General features: G+C 45.0%; 1 protein-coding gene across 2 annotated transcripts; it reads left to right on the forward strand.

Moving 5' to 3' along the window:
- Positions 1-1,710: 1,710 nt before the first annotated feature.
- ZDHHC1 (zDHHC palmitoyltransferase 1) lies at positions 1,711-20,577 on the forward strand. Of its 2 annotated transcripts, none has more exons than XM_086758151.1 (11): positions 1,711-1,841; positions 4,188-4,406; positions 6,299-6,474; positions 7,103-7,204; positions 8,053-8,177; positions 8,517-8,675; positions 12,182-12,294; positions 17,540-17,625; positions 18,223-18,316; positions 19,314-19,422; positions 19,780-20,577. In XM_086758151.1, exons 2-11 carry the CDS (start codon positions 4,188-4,190, stop codon positions 20,313-20,315), a joined length of 1,719 nt encoding a protein of 572 aa, XP_086614277.1. In that variant the 5' UTR covers positions 1,711-1,841; the 3' UTR covers positions 20,316-20,577. The 2 variants fall into 2 exon arrangements, with proteins under 2 accessions (XP_086614277.1, XP_086614278.1); XM_086758152.1 differs by lacking the exon at positions 4,188-4,406 and adding an exon at positions 5,946-6,008 and having other exon boundaries at positions 1,740-1,841.

Raw genomic sequence — 20,577 nt, forward strand, 5'->3', positions numbered from 1 at the left:
GGAATGATGCCTGCCGCAAAGGCTGCAAGGAAAACCCAAGGGGCTGTGCCTTCCATTCCCCTGTGGGCAGGGGGACCAGCCTGGGGGTGCCTGCCCCTGCCAGCCCCCCTCCTCTCTGCCCACACAGCATGTTGGAGGGGCATGGCAGAGCGAGCCGACGGCACGTGGTGGGCAGGTCCGGCTCCTTGTATCTTGTAACCTCTAATAAAAGAAAAGCGGCTGTAGGAAGAGTGTCCTTGCTCTATGCCTGCTGCATGGGTGCAGCCCCATGCTCCTGGGGCAAGGCTCTGTGTCTGCCCACGGCGCTGCAGGGCCCTGGGGAGGGCTGGGGGCTGTGGTCACAGCAGGGTCCCCTTGCACAGCTTGGAGCACCAGCAGAGCTGTGAAGCCCACCCAGGATCACGAAGCATCCATGTCCTTGCCCACACCACTGTTCCTGGGGGCCACAATGAACATCCCCGCCATGCAGGACCGGGAGATGGGCTGAACACACTGCCCGGCACAGCTGAGGCTTGTCCCCAGACCCTTTGGTAGGTGCCAGGAAAGGGCAAGGGGGCTCCCTGAGCCGGGGACAGTGACCGGGAGCCATGCTTCTTTGCAACCAGGAGACTCCTCTGCAACAGCTCTGGCAGGAGCTGACTGCATGCATGGGTGGACAAAGCTGCAGCTCCGCAGCTCGCCAAGTGCTCCCAGTTTGAAGAGGGTGGGCAGCAAGGACAAGAGGTGCAGCCCCCCGTGCTCCTCGGGCACCCACTGCCACCACCAGCACGGCCAGACCCCTGCGCAGGGAGAGTTGCCAGCAGCTGGAGGTTGAAAAGGTGACGAGGGCCTTTGGGGACAGCAAGTGAAGGACATGCCGCCCCCGGGACACCCTTCCCTCTGCACACAGAAGCCTTCTTAGGTGAGTGGCCGGCCGGCCCGTGCCAGTGCCCCTCGCACAAAGCGGCCGCTGTGCGCAGACCGCAGGTAGCTCATAAAGACCTCCTTATGCGCCTGCCGCGGCTCTGCTCGCCAGCTCCCGGGGCTCGGCATGGCCGCTTTGCTGGAAGAGAAGGAAAAACTTCCCCAAGGGCAGCAGAGCTGCGGGTTGGGCTGGCTGTGCTGCGTCACGAAAATACGCAGCTGGCTCGTACCGACCGAGAAGAGAGGCTGGGACGCAAAGTAGAGAATTACAAGGGTAAATATTTATTTGTGCCTGTGAGGTGTCCGGTTTTGCACAGGTTTCTTACACCCTTCAAACCTTCAGGCACAACACGACCTGACTAATCACTAACACCCACATTACCATTTGCTAAATCGTAGTAAAACTTTGCAAAGCAATGATATTTTTCCCACATTCTTGCTGCTTGTCTGTTGATCCAGACGGCTGCGGAGTCAGTCTTGCTGAAGTTACTCAAAGAGGTTTTTCGATGGGATATGATTTTTCTGGTTTTCCCCATTCCCAGGAGGATTCGACACATCCCTTAGGGACGAAAGACTGGGGCGGGGGCATGGCGCAGGGCTTTCCCATCCAAATTACCCAGTGCCACCAGTCAGCGTAAAACCCTTCGCTTGTAAAACCAGGGCGCTAAGCCAGCAGCCCCCTCGGGTGTGGGGGTCCCAGCGACGACCCCCACACCCAGGCCCATATAGAGCGAAGCAGCCGCACCGCGCCCGGCTTTTTTTTGTCCCCCGCGCTCCACCGTAGCCCCGGCCGTTTCCATGGCGACGGGCCCAGCGGCCGGTGCCCGCTGGAGGCGCCGGGAGCTGCCGCGCCGGCCTCAGCCGGGGAGGGGGCAGCGTTCCCCGCCGGGGCATGAAGCGGGTACGGAGCCGCTCTCAACTGCCTCTGCGGGGAGAAGGTGAGGAGAAGAAGGTGGCGGAGCCGAGGGAGGGGGTCTACCCGCCCTCCCCAAAGCGGCTGCCCGGGGCCCCGCTCTCCCGGCGCTGCCCCCGCTGTTCCGGCCTGCCCGGGACCCGGCTCTCCTGGCCTGGTGCCTGCTCGCACCTCCCCGGGAGGTGCCGGTGCCACGGCACAGCCGGTTGCATGCTCCTTCCCTCTGCCTTGGCTGTCCGGTGCCTGAACATCCATAGGGGTCAACCTGGTAACTCCCATCTGACTTGTAGTTAACTGGCAGGGTTGATACCAGTGCCAACTCAGTTATCTCCGGGTGACCGAGTAAGCCCTGACGCTGACTTCATACCCTGCTTTTTGTATTCGGTGTCTTCTGCAGTTGGATTTTAAGGAGTGCTGGGCATAGCACAGCATAGGGCACCCCACCAGGGAGGGGAGATGCTATATCCTGGAATCTCTTCACATACAGCTTTGCTTTTCGTCAGTATCGGTGGATAATCAGTGCATCGGCTACAGGAGAAGCCACCAGGTGGTAAGGGAAAGGCAAGAGGAACTTAGCTTCTGAGACAGGACAGACGGAGCGTCGCAGGCGGCTTTCTTCCTTCTTGAGAGTCTTGTTACCAGGCAGACGCTGCTGTGAGGTGCCTGCAGTCTCAGGGATAGTTCAGCTAAGAGGTAGCTTACGCCAGTTTTAGTCACAGTACGCCACCTAAAAAATTCTGTCCAATTAAATAACATAATGTTAAAACTTTCTAGTGTTATAAAACAGCAAAACCTTGCAGCAAAACAGGGTTTCCAGGGTCTGGGTGGGCCTGGCTCCCCAGGCCAGGCTTTTATTAGGAGAAGGGACAAACCTGGGAGTTTTTTCCAAATAATCTGAGTTGGTTTTGTGACAGGTAGCTCAAAGTAATGCACAAGTAAGTTTTCAACAACTTCATGAGGAGAATATCACATTGTTAGTAACTTTCTTGTCATTAATGAGCCAGTTGCCAGGTAGCAACTGTGAATGTAGGCAGATACTGCTAATTTCTTCAAAGGCTGAAGTTAGAATTTTAGGATATTTTTTTTTCCAAGCTGCTTGTTGGTAAGACTGTGCTGTTGAGCATAAATTCTTTTATATTCTTACCCACCACTTTTCTACCAGTTGATCCCAAAAGACATTTCCAGCCCTTTGCTTAGGACTGATGGCGTACCAAGATCTGAATCATTCTGCTCACTCTTTCAGCATGCTGGTACGTTTGCTGTTTTCCAGCCCTTCGGCATTTTTCTGGCACTGGAACCATTATCAAAAATACTGCAAGTGAGCTAGAGACTTCCTCCCTTTCTTTCAGCATGCTCGTGTGCAAGTTAATGAGACTAATTGAAGTTGCTTATTCTTGTTAGATGTTAATTTAAAATCCTCTTTAGTTACTAAGGAATGGTGAAGGAGCGAGCGTGGTGCAGAGGCACCTCAAGTCAGCTCAGGTCCAGCACAGCTCTGCAGTGCTGGTTTTGCAATGCTACCTTGTATTGCTCCCTAGTGCCTGTTGCACTCAAGTTTTCCATAAAGCAGAGCAGCCTAACTCTCTGTTGTTAAAAGCTCATCCTGGCTCCATGGCACGTGAAAAGCAATTACTAATAATCCAACCTAAATAGAAAAAAAAAAGGAGAAATCGCTTCTGAGCTCTTAGGTGTTGTGCAAACAGGAATCATAAACATCAGGAGCTTTCCAGGTTATGGTTTGTAACTCATCTTTGCAGTAAAACCTTGCTTTCTCCTGCCACGAGTCCAGACGTTCTAGGACTGCTGAATAATCAAGCTGCTTCCTGCATGGGTATCCTGCATACGTAACTTTCTGGTTTGTTCTTCTAGCAACAGTCTGTTTTATACTTGTGTTATGGAGTAATTCCTGCTTCTTTGTCCCTTTTTGTCATTAAATTATTGCTTCACGTTTTCAGTTTCTGGTCTTTCCACTTCCCTTGTTTCTGACAAAGAAGTCTCTTTTTTCTTGGATGCTAAATTGTGGTTCCAGAGCACATGTTCCGGTGGGGCCACCCACTCTCACTACACTTCTCTGCATTAACTGGAAGGAATACATGGCGTATCTGAGATAAGTGAAAGCATTTGTTCTGCCGTCATTCATGACAGCGTTCTGACATGAACACATCCCCAGACCGCAGCATATCATACGCCATCTCCAAACTGCCACCAAAATAACCCCTTTGCTCTTTTTACTCAATTTAAGTCTCTCCTCAGATGTGTCATTTTAGTCTCTCCAACTTTCTGTCCACCTTGGAGCACATCTGCAGGACCAGGGCTCAGTCACAATATTTTTGTATCACATATATTTTGTTTTTCGTTTTGATTTCTGTAGATGAATATCTGCAATAAACCTTCTAATAAGACAGCTCCAGAGAATCTGAGCGAAGCTTTTCCTGAGGTGCAGGTCCAACGTGCTCGAAGGAATGGCTGGAGCTGGCCCCTGCACATTTTCCAGATCATTGCCTGGTTGCTGTACTTCTTCTTTGCGCTGGTTGGCTTTGGAATCCTGGTTCCTCTCCTGCCCCGCCACTGGCTGCCCGCTGGCTATATCGTATCCTTTGGTCAAGAGGAGAACGTGGACTGTAATAAACTGTCAGTGGGATTTTTTTAAAAATGGTTGTTACCTCTCTTAGAAAGCATAGGAGAAAGCAGCTGAGCCAGTATCTTTTTCTGAACTATAACCATAATCTTGATCTTCTCCTGTCTATCAAAACCAGTTATTCTGAGATCCTCTCTGCCCTTCAACTTTAGGTAGGTCACTAACGTTCTGCTTGTCTCCTTCATCACTCTGTTAAGGTTCCTGTCTTTGCCTCTGAGGCTCTTCTGCTGTCTGCTTCTGCCTATGTGTCTCCTTTGCTTTATATTCTTCTTCTACAACTGTGCTGCAGGGTTTGAAGGAACTCAAACTAAAACAGCCCCTCCTGAAACATCCTTGTCATGATGGGCTGCCACACCTCCCTGTGCTGACTGAATGAGTCTTGAAAGGCAGCTTTATATGTTTGTGATTATACGGCGTGGTTGCTTGTGATAGCTGGCAGCTGATCTTCTTCCAGGGCCCTCTCCTGTCCTCTGTAGAAAACCTGTGAGTAAAAGACAACGTGGTGCAGTGTGAAGCCTAGAGGAGAGGTCTGTCATGGGACAGTCCTGAACAGCAGTTTAACACGCGTCTAACTGTCCTCTAAATGTGGGCAGTGTCAGAAGACGAGGTGCTTACACTGTGAAGGCATCTTGTCTTGCGTGCTGCCCAGCAAAGCCTAACTCAGCCCAGTCTGATGTGTTTTCCACCTCCTGTCCTCAGCCCACCTCTCTAGAGCTGCGCATGCTTGCTGCCTCTGCAGCTGGGAAGGAGAGAGACTAGAGATGGAGTGTGCTGGGGAGCAATCCCAATGCTCCCAGTGCCACCTTGTGCTGTCACCTGTGCCCAGGGAAGGAACTTCCTCAAGGCCAGGCCCTGGCTCTTGGTGGACTAGATTGTTTGGGGAGTGGCAGGCTGGAAGAAGGTATCCTGAGATCTGAATTTATTACTTTACAAGCTGGTGAGGGTTTATAATTTGTGAGCAGGTGTTTGCGTTTGTCATCTCTCCAGTAACTTCTTCCTGGTGAAAATAAAATCGACAGAGTGGCTCAGCGCCACTTAGTGCTTTCTTAGCAGAACCAGATAACCGAGAAATCTTAGAGAACCTTGAGCACACGTGCTCGTTTAATCACAATGTATTGAGAAACAAACTCTCAAGCACAGCGGTACTCCAGGCGTGCAGGGTTGCTGCTTTGTATTTTTTCCAAATGTTGCAGTTACTTCAGTCTGATCAGAAGTACTTCTAAAGCACATTTGCTCTTGACTTGCTACTGCATTTAGAAGTAAGAATCCAAGCAGATAATGTTTCAAGAAACAATGATAAATGCTGGATGCTGCCTGTAAATTATGTAGGAGCCTACTTTACAGGGGTCTCTTGCTTGGGATTCTGACTAAGGAAAAGGAAAGCACGGTGGTTAATACTAGTTCCTTGGTGTTACTTTTTTTGTTTGTTTGTTTTAATTTTGGTCTCCTGAAGGGGCGTATGCACAGCTTAACTGACTGTTCCTTTCCAAGGAGTCTGTATGGACTAAGGAACACGGACCTATGCCAGCAGCCTGCATGTGGGGTCAGATTCTGGTAAGTAAAGGTAATATTTAAAAACTCCTGTGCTAGGAAGGACATTTCTGTGAGGCAGAGTAGCACATAATAAGGAGGATTGTTCCTGTAGATTTAGTTATCTTTTTCCAGAGGATCTTTATTACAGCACAAGTGTCTCTGTTAATAACGCTCACATTAAGTGTTGCAATCAGTTATATAGTGATGTCTGATTCTAAGCCATGCATTTCTCATCTGTGTGGGCTTTGTGTATTAAGGATAAAAAATATATGCATTAAATCACTTGTACAATCCTTAACTGTGTACTTCAGTGCCCAGGAGTGTGTTTTATCTACCATTTAGTTGTTCATCTTACTGCAGTCTCCATTGATCCTGCGGATGCAAATGTGCGAGCAAAAAACTATCTAGGGCCTCTGGCCACCTTCAATCGTAATCAACACGTGCATGTCATTGAAAACCATCATTGCCATGTCTGTGATGTAGATGTGTAAGTATTTTCTCTTTTCCTTCTACTAATCTTGAGTTCTTCACCATTACACTTCACTGTTAGTCTTTAATGTTAGACTGTAAGATTCAAATTGAGCTCCTGAAAATTGGTAGCGCGAGTTAAACTTCCTCCTGTGGCAGGGTTCAGTTAGTTGGGTAGGTGCCTGCTGTCAGATGTGTGCAGGATTCTGTGTTTTATTTAATTGCTCGCGTGTTGTGTGGAGAGGACTGTACTGCTCCATGTTATCTGGATGTTGGTGTTTGACCTAACAACGTGTAACTTGTACACGTGTGCTTGTGTCTGGCTAGATGCTAATACGGTGGCAGGAAGTGCTTGGAGGGCAGACATTAAGACCAAGCTTTGTAGAACTGCTGAAGGGTTTCAAATCAGTGATCTCCAAATTGGAAATCACACAGTGCATCAAAAAGGCAAGTTTTGCAGTGCTTGGGATTGTGGTCCAATGATGGCCAATATGGCTGATATGTTTGGGTGCTGAAGTATTCCTGATGTAGAAGGTTTTCTCACTATTGTCAGGATCTCTACTGCTGTATCCCCCTGTTTTTGTGTCACTGGAAAGTCGCTGTAATGAGCTGGTGCTGCCATGCTAACGCCACCCTTTCTTTGGCAGGAGTGCCAAGTCAAAGCACTGTGGAACTTGCAACAAGTGTGTGTGTGGCTTTGATCACCACTGTAAATGGCTCAACAACTGTGTGGGAGAGAGGAATTACTGGTAAGAGCCTGGCATTGTGACAAGAGCACAACACTGCATCAATAATGTTGCCCCTTCTCTTCCCAAGATTCTCTTGCACCTCAGTCCAGTCTGTACTCAGCCACGCGGAACCACTTTTCTTTCAGACCCCAGCTGAATAAAATCAGTCATGAGAAAACTAGATGGGAAATGCAAGCATGACGGTGACATTCAAATAACCAGGGATAAAGCTCATACGCTGAGAATTTTGTAGCTGAAAATCTACAAGTGTAAGCAGAGAACATAATCTTATTATTTGGTATTAGGAAAAGCTTATGGGACGTTAACTGAGTGTCCTTGATGCTTCTGAGAGCTGGAGTGGGAACAGAACCATGATCGTGCTGTTCATGTCTCTGAAACAATCTGCATCCAGGTTGCATGCTTTCCGTACAAGACTTTCCAGTTGGCAGGAGTTCCAGCAGCACATAGGCACTCTGATCTGTGCCAGGTTTAAGATAAAGGATAACGAGGCTATTGCTGCTGATTATTGCTTCTCAGTTTACATTCCTGCACTAAAACCACACGGAAAGCAAAGAGTCGTTACTGCTAGGTGCTGTGTTACACTGCTTTCAGATTTTATGCAGGGAGCTCTTCGTCTGTCCTGGATATACTTGACTGTTTCGTAACCATGGTTGCTCTACAGGGTCACAGTTTTGTCCCTCAGGGTAACGAATCAGAAGTAAGGCTGTTAACCAGTATCTGTCATAAGTGTAAGAAAGCGTCACAGTAATTTGGGATAGCTATCCATGTCTGTCTTTATTAGAGGTCGGGATTGTGAATTGTATGTGTGATGTTACTGAAGCCACTCAGACTTCTCACCCTCTTGGCAGGCTCTTTTTGAATAGCGTGCTGTCTGCCATTCTGGGCCTTGGGCTTCTGCTGCTCGTCGCTTGCTACGTCTTTGTGGAGTTCTTCGTTGACCCCATGATGCTCCGTTCCGACCAGCACTTTGACGGTACTAGCAGCGCTTCAGTTGAGCGTTCTGTGAATCAGCCAGCGTATCTCAATGTGGGGTTGCATTCTGTGGGCTCTCCTACTGAGGAGGAACTCCATTCCTTACTCCTGCAATTTTATATTTCTGCAAGAGTATCTCTGCTCAGCAGGATGGAATGTCTTTCCTTCCTGAGCTGGCTGCTCTTCCTAAAGGCCTTGCAGACATAAGATTTCTTTGGCCTCCAGTGCATAATGAGTCTGCAGCTACTTTTGAGATAACAATATTTCCAGCTGTAAAGTTTAGTTAGAGATATTTAATAGCTGGACAATCTGCTTACCTCCAACTTTTTTTGTTTTACAGCTCTGAAGAACCACACGGACCGCTGGTTTGTGTTTCTTCCTGCAGCCCCTGTTGAGACTCAGGCACCTGCCATTTTGGTCATGGCTGGGATTTTTATTCTTCTGAGCCTAATGACCATGATCCTGCTAGGCCACCTCTTGACCTTTCACATCTATCTCAGTAGGTATTATGTTCTTGTCATCTGCACCCCCATTTCATTTTCTCGTAGCTTCTTCTACTCAGACTGCATTCACCGTGTGTCCAGCCGTGTCACAAATATACACACATTGTGCAAGATTGCCATTGAACAGGTAGAAAATTTGGGTTTGACATTAGACTTCTGATTTTCCTCCAGTACCAGGCTGGCCTACCAGTGCACATGCAATATGGGGCTTGTGTTGGGCCTCTGCATTCACGTGTCTATGCTATGTTATCCTGGAACTGAAAGCACGTGGGAGAGCAGTAGAGAGGCTAGGTGGGATGAACTGTTTAATTTCAGCTCGGTGCCAGTGATGTCAGATCCAGGTTGGCTCCGCATGTAGGCTTTTGTAATTTCTTCACTGTGCTCCCCAGTGCTTCTTTGTGTTAAAGAGCCTGTTTGTCTGATAGCCCAGAGAAATGCAGACGGTATTGATCTAAATTTCTAGTAGGAGGCCTGAGGTCCAGGTCAAGGTCCCTTTGTAGAAGTTGTGTTGTATCAGCACAAAAAGACTTGTGGATTTCAGAGGAAGAGGCTTTCAGAAAGGCTTCTTAAAGATCTCCTACTTGTTTCTCTGTCAAGAAGGAATATTTATGTTTGCTTATGTACAGGTGGGTATCAAAAACCTGTTTTATCCATTGTCTAAAATGAAGCCATGCTATTTGACTGCCTGACATAAATAATGATGAGAAAAGGTTTTACGCTTGCAGTAGTCACTGGTGCCAAAGCTAGGGAAGAAGGGATGTGGTGGAAGAAAAATGAGGATGGCAGTTACAGAGGATCCTTGGATGGGATCTTAGGTTGTCAGTTAAGAGCAATGGAGATGCCAACACAAACTAGGTCCGCACAAACCAGTGCAGTTCCAGAAGCAAAACAGTTACCCTGCTGAAGTGTAGCATTGGATGGGTCGGCGTTCCTCAGCTGGCATTAACGTTACAGGCCATGAGGTCATTGGCCGTCGTTTTCCTTTTGCAGCCTCTTTGAGCTTAGCTTAAATTTGGTCACGCTGCGATTTTGCTTTTTTGGTGGAATTGAAACTTGACTTTGCTGGGTTAGTGGTGATGCCTGGAGATTTCAAAGGTCGATCTAGCACTGTAAAAAGACTAAAAGCATAACAAAGCTGGGGCCGCTCTAGAAAGATTTCCTTTGGATGAAAAAGAAAGGATTCTTCTGTTTTGCACCGAGCAGTATTTGTCCTGTCTTTGTGTACAATGTCCACGAGAGGGTGCTCCTTCCTTGGGATAAAGACTTGCTTTCTCTTCTCAAATGGAAACGTGTGTGTGTTACACCAGTTCTGCTCTGGGTTGGCGATTTTTTTTTGGTTGTTGTTGTCTTGGAGTGATTTGTGATTTTTTTTTTTTTTTCCTCTTTCACAATGAATTTTGAGCCAAATTAGCTTTTGTTTCTGACCCAATTTTAAATCTTTATAATTTACGTGGAAACAGAAATTAATTATTGATAATTTTTGTTAAAGTTTTATTACATTAAAATCTGCTCACCTATTGAAACTTGTTCCAGCTGTGCTGAAGTGTGGTCTGTAAGTCCTTGCTTAAAAGGAGCGGTGTTACCATATTGGAGCCTGTATTGTGTGTTATGTATGAGCGTGCATTACCCGTACGACTGGGATTGAGGGAGATAGACAAAGTATGTCTGGTTTAAATTCCTCTTATTTCACACATGTAATTGTCAGTAGTCTCATCTGAGTGCTTTAAGGTAGACAGTGTTGGAATGAACTGTCTAACCCCTTTTGGGACTCGAAATACAGTTTACCAATTACAGCATAATTAACCTTCATGACGATTTCTTCATGAACCTTCATTTTTCCATAATTAAATTGCAGAAATAAAACAGCACCCCTGTGAGTGGTATTGCCTGTAAGTATCACATTTTACAAAATGTCTCAAATCAGGTGTGATTGTAAAATTTTAGAATCTAGCTTTGTTATCAGCACAGTGAAATTTTCAGAATTACTGTTGCGTTTTTAATTGCTCACTGCTGTCACTGAAAAGGAAGAAAGTAGGTTATTCTCAAAATAATAGGTCCATGTATTCAAAATTACAGGTCTTGATTCAGCCTCAGCTCTAGAGGCATTCAGTGAAGCATGGCACTTCAGAAGCTTGGAGGCAGGATTTTTTTTTACCCTTCAATACTGAGAGGCCAATAGTAAGCAGGATAAAAAGAAAAAAAAATTGTAGTAAGTATAGGAAAGGATTATAGGAAAGGTTATGGGGCTCTTCACAAGCTGTCATTATATGTTGCACAGTATGTGCTGCAGTGTTACCTGGCCAGACAAATGCAGTATTTTTAAACTAAATAGGTCTATGAAAATATTTTACAAGTCAGACTGTTAAGCATTCAGAAACCAATGAACTGTAAATTAAAAATGGTTTACAGCCCTTTGCTTATGAAGCAATGTTCTGTTTCTCAAATGAAGCATACAGTACCATCTAGGAGCATTTGCCAGTGCCCTGCTCTGTCCCCATTAAGTGCATTCACTAATCACTTGGCTGCAGACTCATGTTCATTTTTATGCTCTGTCTTCCCGGCCAAATGGATATTGAATTCTTAATTCTTCATAAGGTCATTGCTTTAACAGGAGGGACGCCTTCTCCCCTGCTCTCCCCCACTTCCCTGTGAAGTAGTCCTGTGTTTAGGGCATGGTTTTGGGAGGTAAGATATTATTGATGCACGTGTCTTCAGGCAGAGGAAGGATTTTAGTCTGCATGTCCCACATCCTAGGCATCTGCTTTAACTACTGTGCTTTTGTAAAAAGGAAGAATGACTACCAGGCCCTGCACTAAAAACCTTCAGCATCCATTTCTGGGTTTTGTGCTCTGAAAATACTTACCATAACAGGGCCATTACAGGCGGAATGTCTGAGTTTTGGATCCTCGTAACATTTTGGTTCTCATGAAGAAACCAAGCTGTTCAGAAATGTCATGTGCTTTTGGTCATTCATGGAAGCAGATGTGTTTATATGGGGAGACCGTAAGAGCACGTGAGCTCAGGCACATATAAACTCTGAACACATCTATTTGGTACCAGACAGGTTGGGCATTTATTGCTCACTGTTTGGACATTAAAGGTCTCAATCTCCTCTACAGGACACACTTAATGTGCTGAATTTCTTTTCTCCATTTAGCATCGCAGACCTTCTGGCCACTCACTGAGCTTTCTGTGTGATACAGATCTTACCCTTACTGGGTATGAGTAGAGGATTTGCTCTGAAATGAGCTGAACAAATTACAGTATAGAAGGCTGTGCCGTGTATATGAGTCTTTAGAAGAATAGTGGGACTATGGGAAAGTGTGATGATGACAATAAAGGATATAGTAAGATATACAGTGCAAAGGTACTTTTGATTTAGAGTATCAGTCTTTTCATGTTTATAGTTACTATCTGATTGCATAGTTATTCAGACTGTTTGTGTAAGTGTAATCAGGGAGCGGCCTTTCCTGCGCTGACAGCTCTCTTTCTTTCCTCCCAGTGTGGAACAAATTGACCACATATGAGTACATCCTGCAGCAGCGTCCCCAGCAAGAGGTGAACAAGGGAGACAAGCAACAGAAGTCTTGCTCCTCCCAAGTGAGACCCAGTCAGGTACTTGTACTTTCAGACCATTTCTCAAAAACAGCCTCACTGGTCCACAGTGTAATGTTTACTTCACTTTTGTGAGCTCCAAATTTTAGCGGCAATAGCTAAAGATAAGACCTTAGAGGCACTTTGATGGAGTTGAGTAGGATGTGAAAGTGTGTAATTCGATAAACACTTTAGGCATAAGCAAGTGGTCCTTTCAAAGGAATCAGTCCCACCCACTCTCTCTTCCTCAACCACTTGTTCTGCACTATCCATTCTCTTCTGCCAGCGTAGCTGTTTGTTACAGTCTTACAGTGAACAGGGTGGAGGAACTCATCTGGGTAAGAATAAACTTTATTTAAAAAAATAGTTGAGCTTGTATTTAGCTGCCCCAGCTCCCTCCCATTCGGTTCACCAAGCAGTCACATAAATGCCTGCGTCAGCACGAACAAGGATGACTGAAGAGTAGGAAGGGTCCTGTCACTGGAAAGGACAGGACCATCTGTTTGGGTGGCATCTTGCTGGCTTCTGTGAGTGGTATGGCAGGTCATGGCTCCAGGCCCTAAGGCTGGAGAAACTGTGGCTAATCATCAAGCAGCTAATAATACCAAATAGTTTAACCATCTTGAAAAAGAAAAGGGCACCAATCATGTACAGAAATGACCCAGATATCTGGGTCATATCTGGTTGCCTTTGAATTAAGTCTATGTAGTGGTAAGGGTCCTTATGATTACCGTGATGTTGATTGTGTCTCTGCAGTAAGAGTTCTACAAGCTCTTTCATGCTATTATGCTCTGCAGTGGCATATATATTTGGCAAGGAATTGAGAGGTTCAGTGTAATTTATTTTGCTGCAAGGCAACTCTGTCCCTGGGGTTACTCAAAATTTGACGGGACAAATTTTGTACAGGCTTTGATGGGGGTTTGGACTAGAAACTTATAGAAATTCTTCCTCGTCTAAATTATTCTGTGATTCTGCGATCTCATGTAACTTTTGGTTTTATGCAAGTAAGTTACCTACTATACAACTAGTTTTATATTTTGTAAGAAATTAATTAAGTCCAAACTTCATCCAAGTATTCTGTGTAGAGATACTGGGATCGCTCTGGACTCATTCCTATCAAAGCGAAGGGGAAAGTGAGCTGATCCCCTTTCTGTATAGTATGTGTATATGTGTTTTTTTACTGCCTTGGAAAAGTTGAGCTTTCAGTTTAAACAGAGGTTTCCATAACAACAAAAATATTTGGCACTTTTTTTCATAGAGCTTTGCTTACCAGGAAAATTAAAGCAAAAATAAAGCATTAGCTCTAATCACTTCCTAGTTACTGGATTTTGGTTAATACTGAAAATATATCTGAACAGGGGTGGACTCTGTGTGTGGCCACATGTGGGATGTAGCCAATGATGTTCTCCTGTCTGCAGTGGTGCTTATCTAGATACGTGTGAATATGGTTAATTTGAGGCAGCAAGCCTGGAAGAAGCAGGGTGAAAAAGAGTTCTGTGTTTCAAGACTGCAGTTTGTACCTTGGGGAACAAGAAAGACTGGATGATGCCTAGTAACATTGTTAAGAAAAATGTTAACCCACCAGATTTTCCTTGTTTCTTACGTAGCAACCAGAGATAAACACAAACAAATAGATTGGAGTAGGAGTACACCAAATGACTTGCCTTTTGTGAGCTGTGTTGACTACAGCCTTCTTCAGATTGAACACAGAAGTCCTTTGTAATTGATCCAAGACATTGCAAGCATAAAATGGAAATCATCCCCTTCCCACTTTGTCTTAACTGTTCATTCATTGCAGGGAGTAAAAAGAAATATGCATTTTCCCTTTAATCCTTGGGTTTGAGCCTTATTCAAGCTTGGGTGTTGGCTTTGGCTTCAGTTTTCCATGTTTGTCTATGGTTAAGTCTTAGACTATGTCCAGGTTAAAGGATTCTTGTTCAGGTTAAAAGATTCTTTTGTGCTTGTAGAATCCTCTTCAGAACATGCACAAAGTTAAAGCCCTAATTTTGCAAACTTAAGTGGTTCAGATATCAGAAAAAATGCAAATACAGCCTTTGCCTTGCCTGTGCAAGTAACAGGTTTTTTTCTGCAGGCAGTTGCATAGCAGTCCAAAGAAATATAAACTAAACCAAAGAGGATGCTTTAATGCATAATTGCCTTAACACCGGGGAGCTGGCTTTCATAGCGAGGCCAGCTGGGATGCGATTTTTTTTTTTTTCACGTTCCTAAAGCTTTGAATTTGCTTTGGACACTGATTCAGGTTGGTTTTAAATAATAAACATGAATTTTACTCAGCTTCCCTCACATTTTCAATATTGTTTCTCTCTTCCAATGTCTGGTTAAGATGAACCTAGTCTTCACTCTCAGCCTCAACACTTGCACTAGATCCACTTTCCATGTTTTTTTCCTGTTCAATTCTGCCTCCCATCTAGCCAGACAACATTTCAGGGCACTGACTGTCACTGAAGTTGATGATAAGAGCAGCTGCAGTGGGCAAGGGACCTGAATTCATCCTGAAGTTGTAAACATGAAACTCGTGGTGGACACAGCTGGTATTCAGCCTCTAGAGGAGGTCTGCGCATGACCAGAAATTGCAATGAGTTTGGGCGGTCTGTTGATTTAGCAGTCTGTTTTCAGCTGAATCCTAATCACGCCATTGGAAAGGCAGATTTGTCTTGCTGTTGCAGTTGAAGGATGATGGCTGTCCTGCTAACGGCTGTGGGACCTGAGGGAGGCTGGGATTCTGTGCTTTGGTTGTAGGTTTTGTCACCCTGAGAGAACGTTGTATTTTCTGCTGATTGAGTCGTCTTCCGTTTGCTTCTGCTAGTCAGCTCTAATGGTTTACTTCTATGTGGCTGCTTTGCTTATACATAATTTAGACAGCTGAAATGGACAAAATGGATTTAAAAAGCTCTTTCATTCCTTACTTGGAAAGTAGTTGTTCATGATATTGGCAAGATGTATCATTGATTAATCTCCTGTGAAATGCCAGTCCTGCAGTCCTGTTTGTATGCTGTGGATGTTGAATCCTGATCGTTTTCATTTACTCTGTGCGGTCTTATGAGGATGTCTCCCGCTGCAGCTCATTCCAGCCACGGCGTGCTTTCCTCTGAAAAGACCTGCCTGTGCGCTTACAGTGACACGAGATTGCGTCTGGTCTCCTTCACTTGTGACTCAGGAGCATGAGGCTTGAATGTAAATGTTAAGAATTTGGTCCCAAGGAGATCTGAGGAAACGTTTTTGTACATTTGGTGTACTGACTGCAGACACTGATGCCAAGATGTTCGAAAGCAACTGGTAATATTGGAAATCTCTCTTCTGGCGTGTAAAGAAGGCCGGCCAAAGTTATCAGACCAGTATGCTGGCTCTGACACTGGCCGATTGTGGATGCTGAGAAAGAGTGCAGGAGCTGTCATCCCCAGTACCCTCTCGCTCTCTTCTGGAGCACAGAGCTTCAAACAGCTTTGTGTTTGCTGGTTTCTCACACAAACTTTTCTCTTTTCTTCTTGAATCCATGTAACATTTAGCGCCTGCAGCATCCTGTGGCAGTGAGTGCTACAGCTTATTTCCATGCTGTGTCAAAAATGCAGCCTTTCTTCTGTTTCTTTTGAAAATACTACCTGATTTTTTTCACTTGATGCTTCCTAAATGTTAGAGAAGTGGTAAACAATTATTCCCCATTTGCTTTCTCCATTCATACCTGCCCTGAGTATTTCCTCTCCTGACTGAAGAGCCCTGGCCTGTTTCTTGTACAGAAATTGCTCCATACCTTTCACTGGGCTTGTCACTCTTCCCTGTACCTTCTTCCAGGTCTTTGTAGGGGGAGATGCTGGGGAGAATCCAGTATCCAGGCTGCTGATGAATTTATTCAGCAACATGAAATTATTTTCTGTTTTCTTTTAGTATGCCTTTCCTTTTCATTCCCATAATCTGACATGATTTCTTGGCTGCCACTGAATGTGCAGCTCCATTAATTCTTTTTTAGTTCAGACACTGTTGCTTTGTGTGTAAAGTTTGCACTACTTTTCCCACATGCACCACTTTACCATATCTAGCAGTATTGATTTTCTTGTGCCATTTTATCACCCCATAATTCAGCCTTGCAAGAATCCTCTGCAACTGTTTGTGGCTGGCTTTCACTTTTATTGCCTTACATAAGTGAGTATCATCACCAGACTTCATCTCACTGTTGTGCTTTTTTGTCCATTGTTTATGAATTTGTTGAAGTGCAGAGGCCCTGGGTCTCTCAGGAACCCATTTGTGGGACGTCCAACTTTGACTTCATTTTCTCAAGTTTACTGATGAGGCTGTTATGACAAATACATCTTTGTGAGCTTGCCTAAGCTTTTTTGGAAGCTAATGCTTATCACATTTTAAATCCCTCCATCTTTACGACCTAAACTTTGCCTTAAAATATATATGTGTCTTCGTAGTCACTGCACACTGAATTGTTTAAGAGGAAGTTGTTTTGCTAATTATTCAAGTCTAAGAGCAGCTGAAAAGTAATGTCAAGGTTCTCCTGAGCACTGTCTGTCCTTTTTAAGAATGGGGCTTCAAGCCCTGCATCGCTTGGTACTCCGACCATCTTAACTGTGTCCTTTTGAGGGAGAACTAGGAGCCCTTTTCTATAATGCAGACACTTGCATTTAGGAGGCTTATTCATTGAGTCTTCTTATATGTTGATGTAAGTGTGCAATTTTAAAGTTCAGGATGACATTACTTTGAATTCATCTATACCTGAGGCAGATGAGCACGCTATTGCACTATTTTTTAAAAAACAGCACTGTTATTAGCCATACAGGATTCACACAAGCAACACAAGATACTTTCTGTTTTTCCTGTATGCTGCGTGGTTTCATTTTCCTCACCTCCATTTTGAAAAGAAGTTTTTTTGCATTCACTGCTTAACTCCTGTGATTGAACTGTGTAACTAATAGAGGCTTTAAGTGATATTTTGAATATAGTCCAAATAAATTATTAAGCTTGTCTCCATAAATGTGCTCTGATTTGATTTTGAGCCCTGTGAAGTACTCACTGGATGAAATGAATGAATAAGCAGCAGACTCCTGCTGAGTTTCGGCTGCACCAGCTGTAAGAACAGAAAATGTCTGGTGTGTGGCTGAGGAAGGAGGAGAAGACATGTCTGTAGTGAAAATCCCTCTTCTCTGTTCTGTGTTCTGTATTGGCTATATTGGTCTGAAAATGTTGATTTTTTTTTTTTATATATATATATACAATTTTTTTTTATTTTTTAACTTTTTCCCAGGAAGCAGGCTTTTTTCCAGGAAACCGTGGCTATATAGACCCTGGCATTCAAGTAGAGGAATTCTTGACAGTTCCTTCACGAAAAGGGTGAGTAAAGTCACAGATAGGAGTCTTCCAGCAGCATTTATGGTGAATGGGAAGTTGTCATCAAAGTCACTGCTGGACCCTAAGACAAAAGCGCTTAGGAGGATAGGGAGCGCCGATGTTTTGACCAAGGCATGCTGAAATCTTTGTTTCAGGAGGATGGACACCTACAGGAGTACTTGCTTCTCCTCCCCTGTGAAAATATCTTTCCTAGGATACTGTTTAGGCTGGCTTATATTAAAGTTACTTTAAAGCTGCCTGATTTGTCCTGTGATTCCTGTATTGAGCTTGTTGTTATTTGATTTCAGGTTGTCAAGAGATGACTCACAACAGCAAAGTTTGTAACACAAACAGGCAGTCATGCGAAAACAGCATTCTTGTCTTAAATAATCCTTACCTATGAACTCATGTCCCAGGGGAGTGGAGACAAAAGCCTTCATATTTTGCACAGTTGTACAGGAAAAGTTACTCTGCAGTTTTCCTGGGAATGCTGTGCAAGGCAGGGGATGCTTTGGTCAGACTAATGTGTATGTGCAAGCAGTGGACATGAGTTAAGTCATGTCTAAGGGAATGATCTTGTATATCTGCCATGTGTTTTAGCTTTCCAAAGCTCTATGTCCGCAACGATGAAGCTGACCCCGAGCAGGGCTCCTCCCCTGACCTCCCATCTCTTCACTTTGGGGTCCCTTCTCAGGTAAGCAGGAGGCTTGCTGTGTGCTGTAACCTCTGTAGCTGGCGAGGCACAGAGCTGCGTGGGTGCATGCTCACTCTGGTGCAGACTGGGGCTCCCTTTGGTGCACATGCTCTTCCTGTCCTTACCGTGTGTCTGCAGCTGTGGCTGTGCCCTGCAGTCACTACATCCAAGTGCTACTCTCCTGTCTCAGCTCACACATGTGATCAGAAATAGTCTGCAGTTCCCTCATGAGCGTGCAGCTCAGCTGTAACACAGCTGTAATAGCAATGTCTAGCTGCTCCAGTGCAGTTCAGTGACTGTATCTGTACTGCTTTGTTGATATAACAAGTTGTGCGTGTTTCTGTAAAGCAAAATCCAACAGTTTATATGTTCAAATATGGATGTTAAAGCATCTGCCCAGGGAAAGATGGTTTGTGTGGATATGAAGCTTGAGTGTATGGAACAGCTGTCTAAAAGCAAGTTTTCTGCACTCTTGATATTCGTGTGTCTGCGTCCGGATGCTCTACTCCCTTGCTCAAATGGCAGGTGGTGGTGCTCTCCCCTTTTCCTCCAAGTTTTTTAATCGAAGTCTTGTCATCTAGATGATAAGAAAAAATTCCTTTTCAACTATACTTGTATTTTGGACAAGAGCTATCTCTCTCTTGGGATGTCCTCTGCTATGTGACTTTTGGTCCCCTCTTCATGTTTGACTCTGCAAATGCATTTGTCCACCAGTGTCTCGTACGTCTTCCAGCTGTATGAGACAACAGCTTAAAGGTACCTACACACAGAGGACCACTGTATGCAGATAATGTGTGTGTGTTCGTTAAATACCTGTTCTCTGTCATTGCTTTATAGTAACTCAGTCTTAAACTATAAAATACTCTTGGTCTTTGGCCATACCTCATTGTTAAAAGTAGGAGGAATTAAAAAGAGGTAGCAATTAAAAAAACTGTCTGTCCCATTACTTTGGGCTGATAAAGTGACTTCCCTTCTCTTGGACTGCTGGCTTTCACAGCACCAGAAGAAAAGAAGAAAGAAGACACATAAAGCTTCTTCCTCAGCAGTGGACAGCAAGTCTAAACCACACGATAGACCTTGGCCTTCTTTGCCACATCCCCAGTCAGGTGAGATTGCACCAGCTTCTCTGCTTCTGGAGTGGATTTCTGGTTGCTGGCAGACAGAAAGGAAGTGTCATGAAAACCCAGCGCTGGCAGAAAGTTAACTTGCCTAAGGAGTGAAAATGAGTGCTTCTGAGTGCTTGGGGATACTCTAAAATGATCAGACTTGGATACACTGCTGAGTGTAGAATTCTGTACGTTTTCATCTCTAATTTTGCTTAAATATATTTATGATTTTCTTTAACACTAGTGAATCAGCCATATTGGAGTTCCTGGGCTTGTTGATGTCTTTGTTGGGCTGAGGGATCTCTCTTTCTCTCTCGCTCTCCTTAAGCTTTCTTCTTCCTTTCTTTCCATCTGTAGAGTTCCCAGCCATGGCTGCTGCCACCTCGTCTTCCCACAGCCTTCGCCTCTTGGTGCCAGCTTTTCCTCTGAGAGCTGCTGTGCCCCCCAGCAGCATCGGCCTCATCCAGGCAGCGGGACCTCCAGCTGACTATCACTCAGAGTCTGCCGAGTCCATGGATGAGATTCCTGTGTTTCAGACTCGCCTTGGGAGCACGGCTCTTCATAGGCCTCCTAAGAATGGCTCAAGCAGCTCTCAACACTATCCCTTGTCCACAGATACTCCCAGAGGTGACAGAAAGAAGAATCTCCATTCTCGGCCTGAGGTAAAAAGGAAAAGCTGCCAGCAAGACAGACATGTGGAACGAGACCTGGAACTTTTTTCTAAGATTCCTACTGTGTTTGTAAGTAAGAGTAGTGGAGAACCTCATGTCTCTCAGCCCCAGCCCAGTGAGAGCACATCTGAGCCACACCACAGAAAATGCACCAGCAAGCAGCATGTGAGCAGACATGATCCATGCTTTGAGGACATAAGGACAAACACCACAGCGGCCTAGTGATCAGCTTTCCAAAGCCATAGCCTTTGGGGACAAGGCAAGAGGTTCTCTTTATATTTATATATTGCTTTTCAGAGATTTTTACTCCGGTGACTCATCTTTTTCCCTGGAGGTGGCAGCGTCCCTTTACCTGATGCTGTCCATCTTCCAGCAGAAATAGCTGAGAGGCCATAAAACTCCCGCTGGATCACTGTTGCTGGTTGCTGCCTCTTTCTAAGCCAGGAGTGTTCCCGAGCCCAGTTCCACTCTCCTTGTCAAGGAG

The sequence above is a fragment of the Chlamydotis macqueenii genome, chromosome 13, assembly GCF_036417535.1.
Source record: "Chlamydotis macqueenii isolate bChlMac1 chromosome 13, bChlMac1.mat, whole genome shotgun sequence".
Taxonomy (NCBI): Eukaryota; Metazoa; Chordata; class Aves; order Otidiformes; family Otididae; genus Chlamydotis; species Chlamydotis macqueenii.